This window comes from Populus euphratica, unplaced genomic scaffold, assembly GCF_000495115.2.
Source record: "Populus euphratica unplaced genomic scaffold, PopEup_1.0 scaffold521.1, whole genome shotgun sequence".
NCBI lineage: Eukaryota > Viridiplantae > Streptophyta > Magnoliopsida > Malpighiales > Salicaceae > Populus > Populus euphratica.
Genome location: NW_011500178.1, coordinates 15,239 through 36,314, shown reverse-complemented (window position 1 = coordinate 36,314; position 21,076 = coordinate 15,239). Strand labels below are relative to the sequence as shown.

The following is a 21,076-nucleotide window of genomic DNA, read 5'->3' as shown; positions in this document are numbered from 1 at the left end:
TAATTAAAAAAATCATGATGAAAATGCATTGTAAATTTACTTGGATCAATCTATATAATTTGAAATTTTTTGACTGAGTTAATTCTTTGAGTTGGATTTAATAATTATGGTTAATATAAATTAAGGCTTGTACAGTTAATTGGATCTTGAAGTTTGAATTATCATTATCATATTTTTGGAAAATTTTTGCTTCCTCATTTCTTTTCTTTTCTGTTTTGATTGTTAATCCTTGGTCAAAACCTATCATAAAAAAATTCAGATTTTGGTATTTTAAATTGAAATTGCCATAGATGCTAATGGAAATTCAATCCAGTTTCGAGAATAGTTTCAAATAAATTCCACTACATATTTAAATCGCCTTGCTCTAAAACATAAATATTTAAAATATTAACTAGTTTATTAACTTTAAAATTTATTTCAGTCCATCTTAAATAATTTAAGAAAAAAAATTAAAGTCTTGAAACTAAAATAAAAAAATTAAAGTATTGAAACTAAAATGAATCTCAGTTTTGATCTTCATTCTATTATAGTGAATTTTTTAAACATTTTTTTTCTTTGAAAATATGATAAACAATATCACATTTAACAATAATAGAGATAAAAAAAAATTAGCTACAAATAGATGAAGTATAAAATGATAAATTTATCAAGTGTATTGAAAAAAAAAAGAGAGAAAACAAAATATATATATATAAAGTTGTCATTGCTACAACCAAAAAAAAATATAAAAATTTGTTATTTTCACATCATTTCTTTTCAGTTTCTGTACTAGTATATTGGACCATACTTTATTGTAAATTGAATTAATTTTTTTTAAAATGTAAAAATATATATTAAAACCATGGGGGATTTTTTTAGTAATGTTATCAAATTGGAGCAAGTGGGTAAATCTTGAAATCCTTTGGCCCAACTCTTTTCTTTGCATAGGTTTTCAATTAAATTATATTAATTAATTTTATAAATTTTTAAAAAAAAGTTATTGAAAAGTTTCTGCTATTATAATTAAATTTAACTTAAAGATCTCGATGTAATTTTAACTTTTTTTTGTTTAGTATAAGTTTTAAATTAAATTATATAAAAATTATTTCAGCATGATTTTATTGACTAAATAAGTGTAAAAAAAAAACATCAGTTAATTTCATTGCAAAACCTGCAACTCAAATTACAAATTCGTACCATTGAATTTTTTTTTTAATTATACAATAAAAAATAGATGCTTATAATTTCAAGTATCAATCTAAAATAAATGTTTGTTTGAAACCATGAAAACCTTAAACAAAATAGAAAAAAGCCACCCATAAAAGTTTACTTCTCAACCAATGTAATATTAAAAGATAAAATTAAAAAAAATAAATATTTTTTTTAATTATCATCAATATTAATTAAAAAAATTACATCTAAGATCATGATAAAGCCCTAAAATCAAGCTTTAAGAGCAAAACTTAAAAAAAAAAACCCTTAAACTCAAACCAAGTGTTGTTTTGTTTCGAAGGAAATTCTAGTAATTTAACTCTGCAAAAAAAAAGAAAGTAAAATGACAATAATAACATTGATCAACTAAAAAATAGCCAATTCACAATAATTGAAGGAGGGCAACTATGAAAGGTACTGTAAAAAAAAACAATAAATTTATTATTTTAATTTATAGTAATTAATTCGAGTTAATCTTCTAAAGGTAGGTTAATATTTTAAATTCATATCCCATGAAATTGTAGATATGAACTCAATTTAGAAGTTCAATTTTCAACTAATTTAATATTAAAGAATAAAATAAAAAAACAGTAACACCAACATAAAAAAAAATAGCAATAAGAAAAGGAGCATCAAATATAAAAAAAAGAAAAAAAATGAAGAGGTTGAAATTAAAAAGAAAAAAATCAAAAAAATTATCTTAAATAAATAAATAAAAAATAACGAGATCCAAATCCAAGATGCTAAAAAAATTAAAGAATGATAAAATTAGAAACAAAATAAAATTTGAAAAAATAATTAAAATAAAACATACAAGAATAAAAAAAAATAGATAAAATTAAAATAAAAATAACCTGAAGGGCTGATCTATAAATCTCAAGGGTTACACACGGATTTCAAAAGGGAAGGATAAATGAAAAAAAAGACCATCAACAATGCATCAAAGGTTCATAAACCTCACCTATAGTATAAGGAGAAAGAGGAGGTCAAAATAAATTGAATGATGCCGCGAAACAATAACCACCAGTGTCAACAGCCCGAAAGAAGTTGCACATATTAGTAACCTTTTGATATATATTTTTTAAAATATTGCATTGCTTTAAGGACCAAGAAATTATTACAAAAAAAAAAAAAACTATTATGAAATAGAAATTATTACAAAAAAAAAAAAAAACTATTATGAAACGATGAATAAGCCCTGCTAGTCAAGTGTTTGAAAGCTTACATTCAAAAGTAAAAAAGTTATTACATCGGTAACAAAAAAATAAAAAAAAAACATTAGAAAAATCACTAGATCATAACTAATTTTTTATTTTTTATTTTACTTTCAAGAACAGTAAAGTGATTTTATTGTATAAATAACAATAAAAGTATCAAGATACCCTTAAATGATTTTAGAAAAGCAAATGAACCAAGAAAAAAAACCATTTTTTCCCTTGAAAAGCAATTGATTGCGGTTTTTTGAAGCGCAAAATCTTCTATTCACGGTCACAAAACATGCATAAATACATGTTCAAGTACTTTTACCAAGTGTTTTAACCTTTTCTTTTAATAAAATAATTATATAACAATTACTCTCGAGAACACCAATGCTTCCATTAGCTCAAGAGTCTCCACTCTCAATGACTTATTCTTTTCCATTTCACACGTAGCTGTGAAAGGTTTGTTACGGGTGATATTACTGGGGTGAAGTAAAGGGTTAAATTCTAGAAATGCTTGGAATCCCAGATACCATACTACGACTTCAAACAAGTAGTGACATCAAACCAGAGATTTTCATGTACTTCTACTACAAACATTCGAGTTGTATCTCAAAAGCTCACAACATTAAAATTCCCAGAATCTGAAAACATAAACTCCTGTATATACAAAAGCTCCCACACCTGAACCTTGAACATATTTCCGAAAGTAAACCATGCTATGTCTTGCTTGTGCTTCCTTTTGGTGAATGTTGTTTTGGATGAGAAGACTTGCCTGTAATGGCTTTCTTCACCTTAGAAATTGAGTTCTTCACTTTTGATCCAACACCTGATAGTATATTATAGTGCTTTTTGCTTGCAACCTTCACATCTACTATATCCCTAGATGCTTCTACCATGACTGGAGCATCGGAGCCTGAGTCTGTCTTTTTGTGTTCCTCTCCTTCCTCCTCCTCCTCCTCCTCCTTTTCTTCGTTTGATTTTGTCTTCTCTCCTTCCGCTCTTGTTTCTTCTGTCAGGTCTCCCCCCACTTGCCTTTCTCTTGTGGAGCTCTGCATCATGTCAAATAAAGAAGTCTTTGCTGACGTACCTTCATCATTCCCTCTTATATTCTCCTCACCAATACTTCTCTCTGCTTTGTGCTCGAATCCTTGTGCATCAACGATTCCTGTAGCTTTTCCAGGTTCCGATTCTCCTACTCCAGCACCCTGCGTGGCTTCAACAATCGGCTCCTGCAGCAGCACTTGTGGAGCATCTTTCTTCCTCTCTGTGGTTTCTTGGGGTTCTGCTTCTATTGGAATTGGCTTTTCAGAAGTTGAATCACAGTCTCTCTCTCCCTGATGAATGTCTAGTGTGGTTTCATAGGCTTCTGCAGGAGCTTGGAGGCTTTCCTTTTCTGATATCTCTGTGCCAAATTCCTGATAAGAAAAAAAATCAAGCTGCAGGTAAGAATGAGAAATGCTAAGAAAACACTCAAGGATACATAGAGGCAGATTGTTTTCTTAATTTTTTTGTTCTTCTTTTCTTCCCCAAGATCCTAGTGGGGGTTCAAATCACATGTATTGTTGCTGTTCATAAAATCTCATTTCTATGCTGAAGCTTCTTTCTTTTTCTTGAACTAATTGCTAGAAGAAAATCCATGACATTATATGATTCCTCATTGAAAAAGTTTATCATGTCTGCACAAGTCACAGAAAGAGTTGGAGCTTTTAAAAATGCGCTGAACGTTTTTCTTGGGTCTAATTTTCAATTTTGTCAGAAAAGTGTATATGACAGGCTTCCAATACAGAGGGAAAGAGAAATGCAGCCTAACCTCGTTTGTTATTGTTGTGGCTTCTGTTCTGTCACATGCAGAAATTTTCTCATCGCTATGGTTTTCAACCTGCAGCTTAGTTCCCATATCCTCAGCATTCTCTACCAATGCTTCATCTGGAAAGTTCTCGTTGATCTCGACAGCAGTTTGGTGAAGGTATTCGCCACTCTCGTTGCTTACCTGTTTTTAAATTGCATCAGTGTATGCAGTCCCCGTGTTATTTATAAATTTATTTACCATCCCAAACACAGGTTGATCTAGTTAGCCATTCTTATTGCAAAAGTATTTATGGGGCCTTTAAATTGTATTATAATCACCAATGAGATCTAACGTATCGCTAAAGGTCATTTCCATGAAAACAGAGAAGGCCTTGGAGGTCAGATTATGTAACCATTTCAAAACAGAAGCTTTAATTTTATATCGAGTGGTTAGGTAAAAACTATAATTTAATGGTTCTTCTGTATTTATAATCTGACTGACCTCTTCATTCTGAATTTCATTTTCCATCTTGTCTTCCTGACTTTTTTCAGCCTTCAGATCATATATTTGGCGGCTTTCTTTAGTTGTTTCTTCGCCAAGGTTTATTGGATTACAATCCTTGGTATCTTCTTTTTCCTCCTTGAACTGTTGTTTGTCCTGCTTGGTCAGCTGTTGTCAAATTTTAATACTTGCAGGAAAAGAAAGATAAAGGAGAAAAGATAAAAAAATTTAACGAGAAGCAGAAAGTGGTGTCTAGTTCTCTTTCTTACCTCTTCATTTGTGAGTTCATCATGCACGACTTCAGTTGCATCAATTGTTTTCTTATTCTGATTTTCCCTTGCCACCAAATCAGTTAATGCAGCCACTGTATGCTTTTCTTTTTTTATTTCAGCATGTTCTGACTCAGCGAGAACTTCGTGTTCATGAACTTCTGACACAGATTTGAAAGCCTCTTCACTTGTCTCAGCCCTGAGATCGGAGGTTTTTTCAAATGCTCCTGTTTCTGTTATTTCTGTCATCTTGTTACTTTCTGGTAGATATTCTTTATCTTTTATCTTGTTTTCGTATCCTCGAGGCTGTAGTGTTGAATCTTCATCTGGTGTCCTGCCTTCTTCCTCTTTGAATTCATTTGAACCGTTCTTCTGCATGTCTGTGCTGCATTCAACTCCCGAACCACATACTTCCTGCTCTTTAGTCTCTTCTTTTTGCGAGCATGTGTTTTCTGTTGTCTTTGGTGCAGAAGGATGTTCATCAACTTCTATTTCCACTTCTTTAACATGCTCTTCAATGTGCTCGGTAGTGGTTTTAGAGGTTTCCTCCTCCTCATGAATGTCTCGGGTGGCTTCATTGGCTTCTACAAGATCCGTGGGGACTTCTTTTTGTGATATCTCTACATCCATTTCCTGATAAGAATGGTTTGTTGAAATTCCGGATGCAATTTTTTTAATCCATTCAGATATTTATGCTTCATTTGTTCTTCAAAAGAATGAGAAAAGTTATGGAAAATTTAGTGTTCTGAAAAACAGACTCTTTAGGTTTTTCTGTCCTTTAATTTCTTTGTAGATCCAAAAAAGGTTGAAGTAAAGCATGTTCTTGCTCATTACATAATTCCAAGTTATCTTGATCCTTGTTTCATTTTCAAGAAGTGATTTTGGTGTTGAAATTATTTGGCTGTCACCAAAGCTTGAAGCTAGGTTTAGTGATTTGGATCAACACCAAACCTGTTATGTAAGAAACATCATTATTTTCAAGAAGTCATTGCTAGAAAATATGTGCAACATTGTTTGGCATCTCACAGATCTTGTCTGCATGAATCTTAGAAAGAGTTAGGGTTTTCAATGAAAGTGTAGTTTTCTTTTTGCCCTTTTAAGCTGGAAGGCTATTAGGTTTCCAGTGTATGGTTTGTGCATGTGCTTGTGTGTTTGGGGAGGGGGCTGAGCGAAGCCTTACCTCTTCTTTTACATTTGCAGCTTCTGTTCTGCCATCATTTCCAAAAGCTGTCTCACAGATCTGATTTTCAACGTGCAACTCCGATCCTGCTTCATCCAGAAAGGACTCCTTCATAGTCTCATTGTCAGCAGCAGCTAGGTGAAGGTGCTCAATGATTCTTTCAGTATCCATCTGCTTTTCATCTCCATCAGCCTTTTCAACTTCCTTGTATAACTATTTGCAAGATAAAAACTTCTTAATTTACAGCAATTGGAGAAGTTAGGTAAAAGTGACGTCTATATTTATAGTCTAACCTCTTCATTTTGAATGTCTTTGTGTGTTCCCTCATCGCCTAGACTTTCCTCAGCCTTCAGCTCATGCTTTTCCTGACACTCTTTAGTTGTTTCTTCAACAAGGGTTACTAGGTCACCATTTTTGGCACCTTCCTTTTCCTCCATGATCTGTTGGTTTTCCCTCTTGGTTAGCTATTATCAAACATTTTAGTACTTGCCGAAAACAAAGCAAAGGGAAAAAAACAGTAAAATGTACGAGAAGCTAAAATTTATGACAGACAAATGTACGGGAAGCTAAAAGTTATGACTATTCTCTAACTGACCTCTTCACTTTTGAGTTTATCGTGTATGATTTCAGTAGCGTCAATCGTTCTCTCACTCTGATTTTCCTCTGCAGCCATATCAGTTACTGTTACCTCAGGATGCTTTTCTTTGATTTCAGTAACTTCTGATTCAGCGAGAGCTTCATGTCCATGCACTTCTGAAATAGATTTGAATGCTTCTTTGCTTAACTCAGGCTTGAGATTGGAGGTTCTTTCAAATGTTCCTTCTTCTATTACCTCATCATGTATGATTTCAGCTGCATCAATTATTTTCTCACTCCGATCCTCTTCTGCTGCCAAATCAGTTATTGCTACCTCTAGATGCTTTTCTTCGATTTCAGTTTCTTCTGATGCAGTGAAGCCTTTGTGGCCATGAGCTTCTGACATAGATTCAAAAGCTTCTTTGCTTGTTTCATATTCTGGTGTCTGTAATTTTGAGGCATCATCCGGGCTCTTACTTTCTTCTACTTGGATTTCATTCACTCTATCATTCTGCATGCCTGTGTTGAGTTCAACCCCAAATCCTGAGACTTCAAGCTTGTTGGTCTCTTCTTTATGCAAGCATGTATCTTCTTTTATCTTTGTTGGAGAATAATTTTGTGGATCGGTTGGTATTTCCACTTGCACACACTCTTCAATGTTCTCAATAATCATTTCATTCCCACAATCCTTTTCCTTAGAAAGTAATGCCGCTGCCAGCATCTGATTTTGCTCTTTTAATTTCTCTTGCGGGACAATCTGACCTGAAGTACTCTCATCTTCTTTTAGTGCTTCAAAACCTTGAGAATTAGTAATGGATACTAATTTTGAACCTTCCTTGATTTCTTCTTTAGTTTCATCAGGAGTTTCACATTCTTCTTGTAGTACCTCCTTTGGACTCTGATTCTGTATATCTTTATTGGATTGAAGCTCTAATTGAGAGATGTCACGTTCCCTACAATCATCCTTTTGCAAGGGCACCTCTTCTGTGTTTCTCAAATCATCTTCCAGCAACTCCACATCCTTCATATTTTCTTCCCTTCTTTCAGTTGTTGCTGAAATTCCTTGCTCTTCTTTTGATACAACTTCTGGGGGATTCTGGTCAATAGCAATTTCATTTGCTGCTGCTTCAACACCTAGAGATTCAACTATTTCTGAGGATTTCTCATTTTCCTCTTTAATTTTGCTTGTGAACAGCTCTTCAGTACCATGATCTTTGGATTCATACGCTACATCAGAAGCTCTTTCATTTTCTTGAACATCATCTGCATCTGCGCTTTCTTTGACTACCTGCTCCCTCATTATGTTATCGTGATCATCAATTGGAATTGGAGATGCCAAGTTTGAGGGTAACTCAAGTCCCATGTTATCTTTGATTTTTTCTTGTTGGCATGCTTCAGCTTCAATTTCAAGAGAAACGCCATCATTTGAGGTAATATTAGATACTTGTACCGGCTTTTCATCCAGCTGAGCTTCTTCCAAGCTAGTCTTTGTTATCTCTACCATAGTTGTTGCCTTGATCTTGTCACAACAACTATCTTCTTCCTTTATAATCTTTATCATTTCATTTGACTCTTCAGCTGGTTTGGTGGTAGAGAGAACAGCAGTCATCCCATTATCTTCATCATTTATTGCTTTTCCAAGTGACATCTCCTCCATGGTTGGTGTCTCTTGAAAGTCTGAGTTCATAATTGCTGCTTGTTCATTAGACTCTGTTGCTTCATGGCATTCCTCAGCTATAAGGCTGGATTCTTTTACCTGCTGAGTAATGATGCTTCAAAAAAAAAGTCCATGGTGGAAATAAATACATAACATATAAAAATTATATCAAATAGTACTATTGTTAAGCTGACCTCATGAACCCTTTCATCTTCAGTGGATTTAGCACCAGGTTCCAGGGTGTCATTTACATCCTTTTCCGTGCATTTGAGAGTTTCATTACCAGCTTTGTCAACTTTTTCGTGTACCTGATAAAGACAGAGTGTCAAGAAACTGCGCCTAGGAGATGAAGTAAATCAGCAGAATTTAGAAGCTAATCATGCTTAACGAAGGGTTTGTATCTGACCTCTTCAGTTAACAAGACATCCTTTACAGTCTCATCTGTGTTTTGTGTTTCCTTGACATCACCTTCAGTCTCAAATCTCGGCTCTGTTTTCTCACCTGTCTCCTCTCGAACTTCTTGGGATTCTAGGGAACTTTGTTCTACAGATTTCAAACTCTTATTCTGAATTTCAGTAATGTTCTCAACTTTACCTGGATCTGTCTCAGGGATCTTTTGGCTGCTTTGATCTCCAGTCTCAGATTCAGAGACACCTTCAAGCTTCTTACCAGATTCAGATACTTCAAAATTCTGTTACAATCTGATGATTAGTATAAGGTTGCATGTGATCATAGAAAACAGAAACAAGAAGAGCTAGGTTGATATATAAAAAGTTATGTTGTAAGTTTTAAGCTCTTTGACACGACCTATAACTCAATTTGTTTGTTAACATAGGAATATTTGAGGGTGAGATAGTTTGGCTCGAATTTTATTGGTAAATACAATAGGACCGCTCATATTTTTGCTACATTTAATGCCCTTTTAAAGGATCCGTCTGCAGTGTCTCGTTTACATCATTAGGGATGGAGGAAAACAAATTCATATAAGCTAATTACTTATTTTATTGTTAGGAAGTGCAAAAGAGAAAAAAGAAAATTGGGTTGCTCTAACCTCTTCTGCTAGAACTCCATAGTCTTTGGTGCCAATAGCCTGCTCTTGGTTGTTGGTTCCTTCTTCGAGCTCAAATGCTGCTTTGTTTGCTTCAACATTATCTGCTAAGCTATCTTCATATTTCTTAGTAGAGTTATCTTCTTCCAGGATAGCCTCTTTTCTTTCTGCACTGGTTGCTTCAATACACTTTAATGCCTCATCTCCTTCATTTGTTGAATACTCATCTTCCAAATTCATCAGCTTGCAAATCTCTCCCTGATTGGCTAGGTCTCTTACTTCTGATGATTTTGAGATGTCTACGCCTTCTTGTTTTTCATTGTCTAGCTCATGATGCTCGTTCAGACTGTCGAATTGGTAAGACCCAACTTCTTCCTTTATACTTTCTATTCTAGGATCCACTGATTTAGAGGCATCTCTTGCATTGATGGGCATATCTTCCTTTAAAATGATTTCTATTTCCTGTGGATTCTGGGGAGTTTCTATGTTTTCATATGTTGTTGAATTCTCATCTGTTGCCTTGTTTCCTTCATTGGTCATGAGCTCAGGTTCTTTAGGTAGCATTGTAGAGCATTCCACCTGCTTATCATCTAAAACATCACCTTGAGATGTCTCATTAGTGGTCTCCTCTTTGTAATCTTCGCTTCCTGTTATTGGAGTTTCCTCATGCATTTCATTCTCTAGCTCTTCTGCTTCACTGGCTGCTGGAATCCCATGGTCCTCATTCTCAATAAAGTTGGAATCCTCTGGTTTGGCATCAATATCCACACTTTCCAGTGTAGTTCTTTCCGTGCTCTCTGTCACTGGTCCCTTCTCTTGAGGAGCTGGTTCGAAACTCTCTATTTGCCTTCTATCTTCTGGTTCAGCTTCCTTAAAGCTCGTTTCTCTTGTAATTCCTGTTGTAAGTTCTGAGCTAGAATCATTAACATCAGGCTGAACTTCTTCCAAGATTTCTCCTTTACTCTCAGACTCTAAGTAGGAGATTTCAATGGGGCCTTTATTGCTTTCTTTTTCTGAAACTCCTTCAGATGCTTTTACAAGGTAGATGTCACTATTTGGTCCTTGTTTGCCCCTTAAGGTCTCAAATTCTTGCCTGTCCACTGAACCTCTGGCTTCAAACGGTTCAGTGAATTCAGATTTTGAGTCCTTAACCTGTAAACACACGAAACTACAATTAAGCAACTAGAAAAGATGGCAAAACAGGAATGCAGGGTCCAACTCAGAAGCAGACCTCTTCGTATGGCTTTACTTTATCACTTTCATCTTCTGTTTCCTTGTGTAGAGGATTCTCTTCATTTGTGCTGCTTAGAGGTAACTCATAGCTGTCCTTAATAACACTACCTTGTTTTCCAATATCCCCATACTCAGCTGTTTGAATAATCTCATGTACCTAGGTAAATGATGTGGTATTGATTGATTTAGAACTGAATGAGAATATACGAGACATAGAAATAAGAGCAGATAGGATAAAAGTTCGATATTGAGTGCTGGAGCAGTAATGTTCAATGTACCTCTTGTTCTACCAACATTCCTGATTCGTCACCTTTGTATATAATCCTAGACTGGTCATTAATAGCACTTTCCTCCTCTGGAACCTTTTTCTCAGCGTCCTCATCTACACTGGTTATCACTGATTCTTCCATCTGTACAATAGATGTTGAATATGAATTAGAGGGACGTTAACATGCAACAGAAACATGAATAAATTAACTTCTCAAGCCAACCTCCTTTACAGTTTTTGCTTTTTCCTCAGCTGTTTTTTCTCCAGTGGTTTGTGGTGAGATATCTGTATTGGCGTGTTCTTCAGTTGTGACGTGTTTTTCAGCATCCACACTCAAGCTGCCAAGCTTGGTATCTCCACATACCTGCATGCAAAAGAGGCTCACACTAAGTAAACAATCAGAAGTGGGAAAAAGAGTAAATGGCTTGAGATTAAGTGAAGATTAATGTATTTAGCCGGACCTCTTTGACGTCTTCATTCTTTGTTTCCTCTTCTGTATTCTCCCTCTTCTCTTCAACCTCCAGCTTCTGTATGGAGTCCAATTCAAATTTCTTTCCGACTGTTTCAACTTCTTTTCCACCTGATATAATATTTTCATCCTCCGCATCATTCTCCACGCTTTTGTTTGCATCAGATGCTTCTGCAACTAATTTGAGATCCTGCGTCACGGTTAAATCACAATGTCATTAGCGTAGCTTTTTTAGAGATACAGCCAATCACATTAGTGAATGAAATCAAGAGGAAATAACAATTATGTAAGGTCACTTCGACTATTACCTCCTCCATTACAGCTCTTTTAACTTGGGTCACATCTATATCTTCACTTCCTTCTTTCTTTTCTTTCTCAATGGTTTCTTCAATGTTTTGGTTGGTGACAACTTCTTCCTGGCTTGTAATATCATCAATCTTGTCACTCAAAGTGTCCGCCTCAGTTTCAGCAGCCATAACAGTTGATGACTCTTCAGGTTCTCCTGGTTCAATTCTCTGCAGTTCTTGTTTAGAATCTTCTTGGACCTTCGATGCTACCCTTGCGCTGTCCAGGTTAGTCACAGTTAGGTCAGGATTGCTATCGTTTCCATCATCTGCTCTGTCCAAAGGTCCATGCTCTTTTTTCTTTTCTTTCTCTACGGTTTCTGCAATGTTTTGGATGTTGACCGCTTCTTCCTGGCTCGTAACATCATCAATCTTGTCACTCAAAGTGCCCACCTCAGTTTCAGCAGCCATTACAGTTGATGGCTCTTCAGGTTCTCCTGGTTCAATTCTTTGCAATTCTTGTTCAGAATCTTCCTGGACCTTGGATGCTTCCCTTGCGCTGTCCTGGTTAGTCACAGTTAGGTCAGGATTGCTATCATTTTCGTCATCTGCTCTGTCTAAAGGTCCATGCTCTTCCTTCTTTTCTTTCTCTACGGTTTCTTCAATGTTTGGGACTGTGACGACTTCTTCCTGGCTTGTAACATCATCAATCTTGTCACTCAAAGTGCCTGCCTCAGTTTCAGCAGCCATTACAGTTGATGGCTCTTCAGGTTCTCCTGGTTCAATTCTCTGCAATTCTTGTTCAGAATCTTCTTGGACCTTCGATGCTTCCCTTGCGCTGTCCAGGTTAGTCACAGTTAGGTCAGGATTGCTATCATTTCCATCGTCTGCTCTGTCCAAAGATCCATGCTCTTCTTTTTCATCATGTGTTGAAGCCTTAGCTGTAGTGATGTTCTTATCCTCACCCTCGAAACTTTCATCTATTTTATCCACGGAAATGGTAAGACTTGAGCTGCAGTCTTCATCATTCGTATTTGTTTCATCACCTCCAGCTATTTGAGACTCTAACATCTGCATAAGATACCACGTCTTTGTTCAACATACAAGACTCTGAACTGACAACGTCAAATATTGTTTCAAGTGCAGACTTACCTCCTCGGTGGACTTCTCAGAATTCTTTGCAGCATTCTGGAAGTCCTTAATTAGACTTTCTTCAGCGGATTCTTGTGACAGGCTATTGATATTGCTCTCTTCTACGACATGTACCTCGATATTTTCTTCTTTGAGCAATTCTGCCTCTGCATTTCCTCGAGGAATCTCAACTATTTCTTCTTCTTGGTTATCAACCATTTTACTGAAAGCATCTGCCTCAGTTTCTGCACATATCATGTTGATTGATTGTTTGGGATTTTCTATCAATTTATTATCCTGCAAAATTTGCTCTAAACTTTCTTCAGCCTTCAATGTTTCCCCGGCATTCCGTGTCTCTTCGGCTAGTCCAGTGTTCTTCTCCTTGTCTTCATCCTTTTTGTAGGAAGATCCATCCTCATATTTTTTCTCTTCTGGTGAAGTTTCTTCTGGGGTTAGGTTATCTGTTTGCACGCTTTCCTGTTCTTCTACTGGTGAAGTTTCCAGAGTCGAGTTAGGGAATTCAATGTGCTGATTTGTCTCATGTGCAACAGCATCAATTTTTTTGGATGTTTCCTCGTCACTCTTCTCTAGATCCTCCTCCAGCTTGATTTCTCTGGAATTATCTCCAACCCTTTTAAACCCTCTAGCCCGATCATGTTCTTCCTCCTCTTCTGGCGAAGCTTCTGCTGGAATTGTGTCCTTACCCTCACCCTGCACAATTTCCACTTGTTTCACTGTTGAAGTTTCAAGGGCTGCGTTGGGGCTTCCATCATTCCGATACGTTGCATCTATAATACTCTCATTTGTTCCAGTTGCCAAAGATTCCTCAGAAATCTGCTTAAGAAACAAAAACTTTTGAGTCAACAAACAAGAGTATGAAATAAATTGATGGAGAAAAAGTTTACACTCGCCTCTCTTTTGAACTCCTCAGCATTATTTTCATCATTCAGCAGTTTGCTAACTGGAACTTCCTCGATAGATTCTACTGGGATGCTTTTAGCGTCGTTCTCATCAATGACCTGTTCCGCGCCATCTTCTTTTCCAGTTTCTGCCTCCTTTTTGACGCCTTCAACACCCTCATCCATCTCTTCCTCAGTTTTCTGAGTCGTTTTATTCAAATCAACTTCCTCGGGTTCCGCAGATATCATGCTAGCTGAACTTTCAAGATTTTCTCCTGGCTCATTCATTGACGATATTTGTTCTACATCTTCTTCATCTTTCAATGTCTCCTTCGCTGTCGAAGTTTCAAGAGCTGCATTGGGGGTTGTTCCATCATTCTGATACGTCGCATCTGTAATAATCTCATTTGTTCCAGCTGCCACAGATTCCTCAGAAATCTGCTTAAGAAACAAAAACTTTTGAGTCAACAAACAAGAGCATGGAGTATTTTAATAGAAAGAAAGTTTACACTCACCTCTCTTTTGAACTCCTCAGCATTATTTTCATCATTCGGCAGGTCGCTAATTGTAACTTCCTTGATAGATTTTACTGGGATGCTTTTGGCGTCGTTCTCATCAATGACCTGTTCCTCGCCATCTTCTTTTCGAGTTTCTGCCGGCTTTTTGACGCCTTCAATACCCTCATCCATCTCTTCCTCCGTTTTCTGAGTCGTTTTTTTCAAATCAACTTCCTCGGTTTGTGCAGATATCATGCTAGCTGAACTCTCAAGATTTTCTCCTGGCTCTTTCATTGGCGAAATTTTTTCTACATTTTCTTCAACTTTCAATGTCTCTTTCCCTGTCGAAGTTTCAAGAGCTGCATTGGGGGTTGTTCCATCATTCTGATACGTCGCATCTGCAATACTCTCATTTGTTCCAGCTGCCACAGATTCCTCAGAAATCTGCTTAAGAAACAAAAACTTTTGAGTCAACAAACAAGAGCATGGAGTATTTTAATAGAAAGAAAGTTTACACTCACCTCTCTTTTGAACTCCTCAGCATTATTTTCATCATTCGGCAGTTCGCTAATTGTAACTTCCTTGATAGATTTTACTGGGATGCTTTTGGCGTCGTTCTCATCAATGGCCTGTTCCTCGCCATCTTCTTTTCGAGTTTCTGCCGGCTTTTTGACGCCTTCAATACCCTCATCCATCTCTTCCTCCGTTTTCTGAGTCGTTTTATTTAAATCAACTTCCTCGGTTTGTGCAGATATCATGCTAGCTGAACTTTCAAGATCTTCTCCTGGCTCTTTCATTGGCGATATTTGTTCTACATCTTCTTCACCTTTCAATGTCTCTTTCTCACTACACTCCTTAACCTCTTTTAGCCCATCATCATTGTTTTCATCTTCATCCTTTCTGATAGAAGATCCGTCTTCATCTTTTTCCTCTGCTTCTGCAGTAAGATTTTCAGTTTGCAAACTTTCCCGTTCTTTTAGTAGTGAAGCCTGTAGAGTTAAGTCGGGGCTTTCATCATTATTGTTTGTCTCATCCTTTTCTTCCGCCTCGGACACTTCAGACATCTGGATAAGATCACAAGAAATTAACTTTTAGATTAAAAAGATGTAGAGCTGAGATGTGATGAAAACTAAGTTGTGTTCACTTTCATGCTGACCTCTCTGCTGGACTTTTCAGCATTCTTCAAATCATTTTGGAAGTCATTAACCGAGGCTTCTTGAATAGATTCTTGTAAGATGACCTTAGCATTGTCGTCTTTCATCATCTGTTCTTCAACGCCATCTCCTTTTGACATCTCTGCCTCTGTTTCATTGTCTTGGGAGCTCTCAACTAACTTTTCATCAAAGACTAGTTCTGATGAAAGGTGTGTTGCATCATCTTTAATTTTCTCTTCATCAATGACCTCTCCAATGTCTGTGATATTAGGTTCATCAATCACCTGTACTAGCAAACACCATCATACAAAAGAATTAAAAGACATAAGGAAAATGAGATTCGGTGTTAATCAATGTGTGTTGGAGTACCTCTTCGTTTACTATGCTACTCATTTCGTAATTCTCTCCAACTCCGTTTTTTGATGGTGTTTCTGCCTCCTGAAAAGCTGCTGCTTGAACACTGCGCTCTACGTTTTTGTCAACAAATTCTCTACTGCAAACTTCATCTGAGGTTACTTCTTCAATTTTATCACCTGCAATGGATGTTTGAGGACCGTCATTACCTAATAAACTCTTACGCTTGTCCTCTTCATTTATATGTATTTTGTGATTAGTTATCATTGTGATATTTAAAGATTTCTGCTTCAATTTGGGAGAGAGAAGATTTGGAAATTTAAAGAACTTACTTGTTGCCATTTGATATGCCTGTTCATCATGGGCTTCTTCCTTCTTTTGCATCTCCTCTTCCAAGTTAGTCCCAGCATCATCGATCGCTAACTTTTCCTCGGATTCCAATTCATGGATCTTTTCCTCCTTCTCAACAGCCATTTCATTTGCTTTTGAGTTCACTTCTGTTGTTATTGCCCCTTCGGCAGACGGATTCTCTAAACTGGTGTTCTGCATGCTTTCACATGCTTCAGAGGCATCTTCAGCATGTTTTTCCAACTCTTTAGATGGTCCATTTTCTTCATGATCTTGTTCTTGAGGTTCAAAATCAGAGAGTTTTGGCTGTTTTTCGTCTTGTACTGGTATTGTTTCTTGTTCCAACGAATGACTTAAGTGCAACTCACTGGAATTCTTGTATTGAAGCTCAAGTCCTGCGTCTTCAATCTTCTCATTCAAGTCCGTTGGTAGAAGACTCTGCGAGAAGAATAGAAAAGTTGGTGATTCTGTTGTCATTATTGATGCTGAATTTTCATGTTGTTGGAGGAATTGAAATACAAGTAATCATGAGTCATGTATAGTTTTAACCTTTTCTATTGGAAGCCCACTGTCTACGACAGCATCGGCATCAATTGGTTTCTCTTCCTTCTTATCCTCAAAGCTTTCTCCTGGGATTTTGATGGGTGTCTCCTCTTTAGCAGATGCAATTGCTTCAGAGCATTCACTTGAAGTCGCTGTATCTATCTCCCCAGATATCAATGCCAAGGAATTTTCAATCTTCTCATTTGCTGCTTCATCTTGCTGTGCAAAAGTTTCCTTGATCTTATCCTCGTACTTAGACATCTCCTCTTTGCTATGCTCTGGAACAATATTGGCTACTACATCCATGATTTTGTCATCTTCTATCACAGAATGATCATGAGCAGTAGTAATGGTAATAGGTACCGCATCACTTGTGTTGTTTTCAGCTGCTATCACAGTAGGAGTCTCCATGTCTCTGTTTTCCTCTGTTGATTCTTCTGTCATAGCCAGATCCTGATGTATGCTTTGCTTGTTCTCCTCATGTTTCACAAACAAACCATCAGGCTTTTGTTCAGGATTCATCCCATCCTTAATATTTTCACCTTCACTGCTGTCAACTTCAGCTGTTTTCTCAAGGATAAGATTTTGACCTTCTCCTTGTGGACTCTTATTGACAATTTCCTCTGATTCAGATTCTGAGACCATGCATTCGTCAGGCTTGTCTACTTGCTGAGAGTACATTTCTTCTGTCTCTTGTGTTTTATGAGTGACAGTCGCGATGTCTTCTGTATTCCGTTTGTCCTGCATACCTTGTCCAGTTCCAGGAGTTGTTTCTTTTTCATTCTGAATGTCTATGCCTGCTTCTACTATATAGGTTCCCCCTCCAATTGTATCGCATGTGGTGCCCTCTTTCTCATTTTCTGTCTTTTCAATGGCTTTGACCACATCAGTACCCTTGTCATCCAAGAAACTAGAGCAACTCCCTGATTTCTCTCCTTTTCTTTCTTCTTCTATCCGCTGTTCATTTATAGTTCCATCACCCGTGCCACTGTCTTTGATTTCTTTCTCCTGGCAAACTTCTTTGACTGTTTCAGGATTGTCCAGGTTGTTGACTGCCGCATCAGCGGTTTGACTCAGAGCTTCTTTTCCCTGACTGAAGCCTGGCTCAAATGAGCTCACTTCATTGCTAGTTTCAAGTTCAACACTCTCTTCTATCTTCATTTCTCCTTCCTCATATTTCTCTGGGCCGCCAATTTCCTTCTCGATACTCTTTGGTTTACCTTCAACTTCAGCCTCCCCATCTTCCATTGCTTCAACATGTTTGACTATTTTCTCCTCTTCTTCAATGTTTACGCATGGTCCTTCAATCTTATCCATCTGTAAAATGGTTCCAGTAACATCATCAACTTGTTTTTCCTTTTCCGCAATCTCCTTAGTTTCCCCCTCTTCTGTAGTGTCAAAACCCTCATCTTCGTGCGCCCGTCTCTCATTCTTTTCTACCAGGCATGGTACTTGATCGATCTGTTTTCTGAAGATTTCTTCTCCTGAAACCTTGGCAATCGAGGGTGGTTCCAAAAAACTTCCACCCTCAGGCACAACAGCATTGCCTCCAAGGCCGGTATGTACAGTTTCAAGCCCTTCTGTTTCCTGGCTACGTGAATAACTAATTAATATAAATGAAATGGGAGATGATGCGTACAGGTAGTGGTAGATGGATGGTTCAATGGCATGTCGAAGGACGCAGATATTTATCATATCATTTAAGATTTTTAAATTGCTTAATTAATTATTACAAGTAAATTATGGGTTGACTTGTACGATTACAGAAGGCAAATGAATAGCTACCTTAATTAATAAAGCTTGTGGTTAATGTTAAGTATATGCATCCCTATCAGACATCTGGCAAATATGTTTTCGCATGACGGCAAAGATTTATGGAAGACCAAGCCGGATCGCACTGACAGAGAATGAACTTCTATATGAAGATCTCTGCAGCCATCAGATCCTTGTTTTTTATTTTATTTTCTTAAAAGAAACATGGTGGATAATATACGAGGATATTTAGATAGAAATGTAGAAAAGCACTCAATATTCATACGATTTATCTCCTCTCTTTCAAGAAAAGGAGGAGATGCAGCAGAGCAAGTTTCCTGGTAGGAAACAAAGCTAATAAAAGGCTGCAAACCTTTCTCTTGGTATCTGTCCAAAAGGAGAAGGATCACAGTCTTGCCTTGCAGTGAAAGCATGAATCAAAGAAGAGCTTCTTGATTTATTGATTTCATTGCTTGGATTCTTTTAGTTCAAAGTGATCATGAAACCTATACATGTCAAGTGATCTATAGCTAGCAAACTTGTCATGCAATATCCTGCAGTTTATATCATTACAAGCAAGCAACATCAAAAGCAAAAAGCATGCAGTAGAAGAATAATTAAGGGGAGGAACGTACCATTGAAGATAAAGGTTCTGATATGTTTCATGCAAGCAGATATATATATGCAGGAAGAAAGTTGGGATTTCCGCTGAATCTTTGATCCAAACTCTCACTCTCAGTTTTTCTACTGAAATCTCTCGTTCTAATGTCACTACTCTCGTAACTAGGAGAGATTTTGATACACTATGAATAAATAGTGGATCATTAGGTACTGGTAATAGACTGCTGACAGGTATATATATTCCTAAAGTTTGCTAGGATGTGACAAAATGCAACTTGATATAGGTAATGTGTTTTGTGAGTTGGCAAGATACAAAATGGTCCTACTGAATGGCCATCCACATGCCCTAATGACTCATGTATTCATACAGTAAAATGGCACAGGGCTCAGATGAACTGATTGTTCTTGGACTCGATTGAGACGTGCCACTCTTTTTGACAGTTCCTTTCCGCCTTTCTCAAGGCTACAATCTTACTTTCTGTGGGAGACTTTTGATGATTCAAGGCAAGTCTACACTCTTGGGTCCGTCACTGTAATATTGCAGTGTAAATTTGGTTACAGGAGAAGGAAATTGCTTGTAGTCATGCTGTTAATTATACGAGACATCTTTCTTAGCTGATAAAATTGGTTGCCACTGTATTCAATCGGTGAGACTAAGCAAAAAGGATTAGCCATGATAACATGAATTGAGATTGAAGCAATATCCGTGTTTGGAAGCACAGTCCAACCATGAATCTTAAGAACTCTACTTCTTTTACTCATCAAGTTAGTTTTTATTATTATTAATATTTAATTATTTTAATGGATTCAAATTTTAACAAATAAAAATATATTATCTTCACGTATAAATATTTTAAAAAATAATCTTTATAACAATCTTAAAAATACCCGGTTTCTTAAACATGACTTTGGATCCAAGCAGCCGCTTGTATCGATCAAAATCCACGTCCAAGGCGCATGGGATTGGTGGAGGAGGAAGGGAAAGCAAGAGCAGCTTCAAATTGGTCCAGAAGCAATGAATTTTGTAGATTAAATCTTTGAAAATGAAAGCAGCTGTAACTGGTTGGTTTTTGACTCTCAGTCCGAAGATAATTATGGAAAAGAAGAAAGATAATGATATCTTAATGACTTGATTATGGCCTAATCGAGAAAAAAGAAATCATTATGGAATCTCCTGTAACGTAAAATGTCAGTGTCATTGTTGGCCAATGTGGAGGGTCCCCCCTCACCACCATTTGAACATTTACTAATAAAAATATAGGATATAATGTTTAATAATAAAAATTTTAAAAACAACTCAGTTATTCCTCTCAAATAAAATGAAATAAATTGTGATTAAGAGGACTAATTAAACAAGTAGAAGCAAAACTCCTCCTTTTTTAAATGCATATATGCCTGTATATACCTGCTGTAGTAGAGATCCAAGATGTCACGAAGACCAACCCACTAGTTAAAAAACCACTAAAAAAAACATTATGTAAATTCACAATACATTAAGAATATGTTTGATAGTGTGATAACGATTATTTTTTAAATAATTTTTTTATTAAATACCTGTATATACCTGCTGTAGTAGAGATCAAGATGAAGACCAACCCACTAGTTAAAAAAACAATTAAAAAAAAAACATTGTGCAAATTCATAATATAAGAGTATATTTGGTATAATATAAGAGTATATTTGGTAGTATGATAGCGATTGTTTTTCAAGTAATTTTTTGTGTCGAAATATATACTAATGATGCTTTTTATTTTTTAAAATTATTTTTAATAGAAGCACATCAAAACGATCCAAAACATACAAATTATATTAAATTTTAACAAAAATAAAAAATAAAAACATTTTAAATTTTTAAAAAATACAGGTTCAATCGCGTTCCCAAACACTACCTAAATATATAGCTATAATGTTTTTTCCTGGCTTTTACATGAGATTCAATTGCGTTCCCAAACACTACCTAAGTATATAACTATAATGTTTTTTCCTGGCTTTTACATGTAATATAATTTAAAAATAATTTTTTCTTTTATATAAATTAAGAAGTGTTTAAACATGTATAATTACTAACTTCATTTGTTCTTAATACTTTTTTTATATATATAATTCTATA

The 21,076-nt window shown here is 36.3% G+C and overlaps 1 protein-coding gene across 1 annotated transcript; it reads right to left on the bottom strand.

Annotated features, from left to right (window-relative positions):
* Window positions 1-2,947: 2,947 nt before the first annotated feature.
* LOC105111481 (microtubule-associated protein futsch-like) lies at window positions 2,948-19,206 on the bottom strand. Its single transcript, XM_011006844.1, has 24 exons — window positions 18,981-19,206; window positions 16,600-18,180; window positions 16,035-16,488; window positions 15,718-15,881; window positions 15,351-15,632; window positions 14,716-15,258; window positions 14,213-14,638; window positions 13,710-14,135; window positions 12,820-13,632; window positions 11,692-12,738; window positions 11,376-11,573; window positions 11,138-11,278; window positions 10,925-11,056; window positions 10,645-10,803; window positions 9,417-10,565; window positions 8,772-9,056; window positions 8,560-8,673; window positions 6,728-8,467; window positions 6,426-6,596; window positions 6,133-6,345; window positions 4,953-5,585; window positions 4,684-4,851; window positions 4,204-4,383; window positions 2,948-3,808 (listed from the first exon to the last, which is right to left on the bottom strand). Exons 1-24 carry the CDS (start codon window positions 18,981-18,983, stop codon window positions 3,110-3,112), a joined length of 11,721 nt encoding a protein of 3,906 aa, XP_011005146.1. The 5' UTR covers window positions 18,984-19,206; the 3' UTR covers window positions 2,948-3,109.
* Between the last annotated feature and the right edge of the window lie 1,870 nt (window positions 19,207-21,076).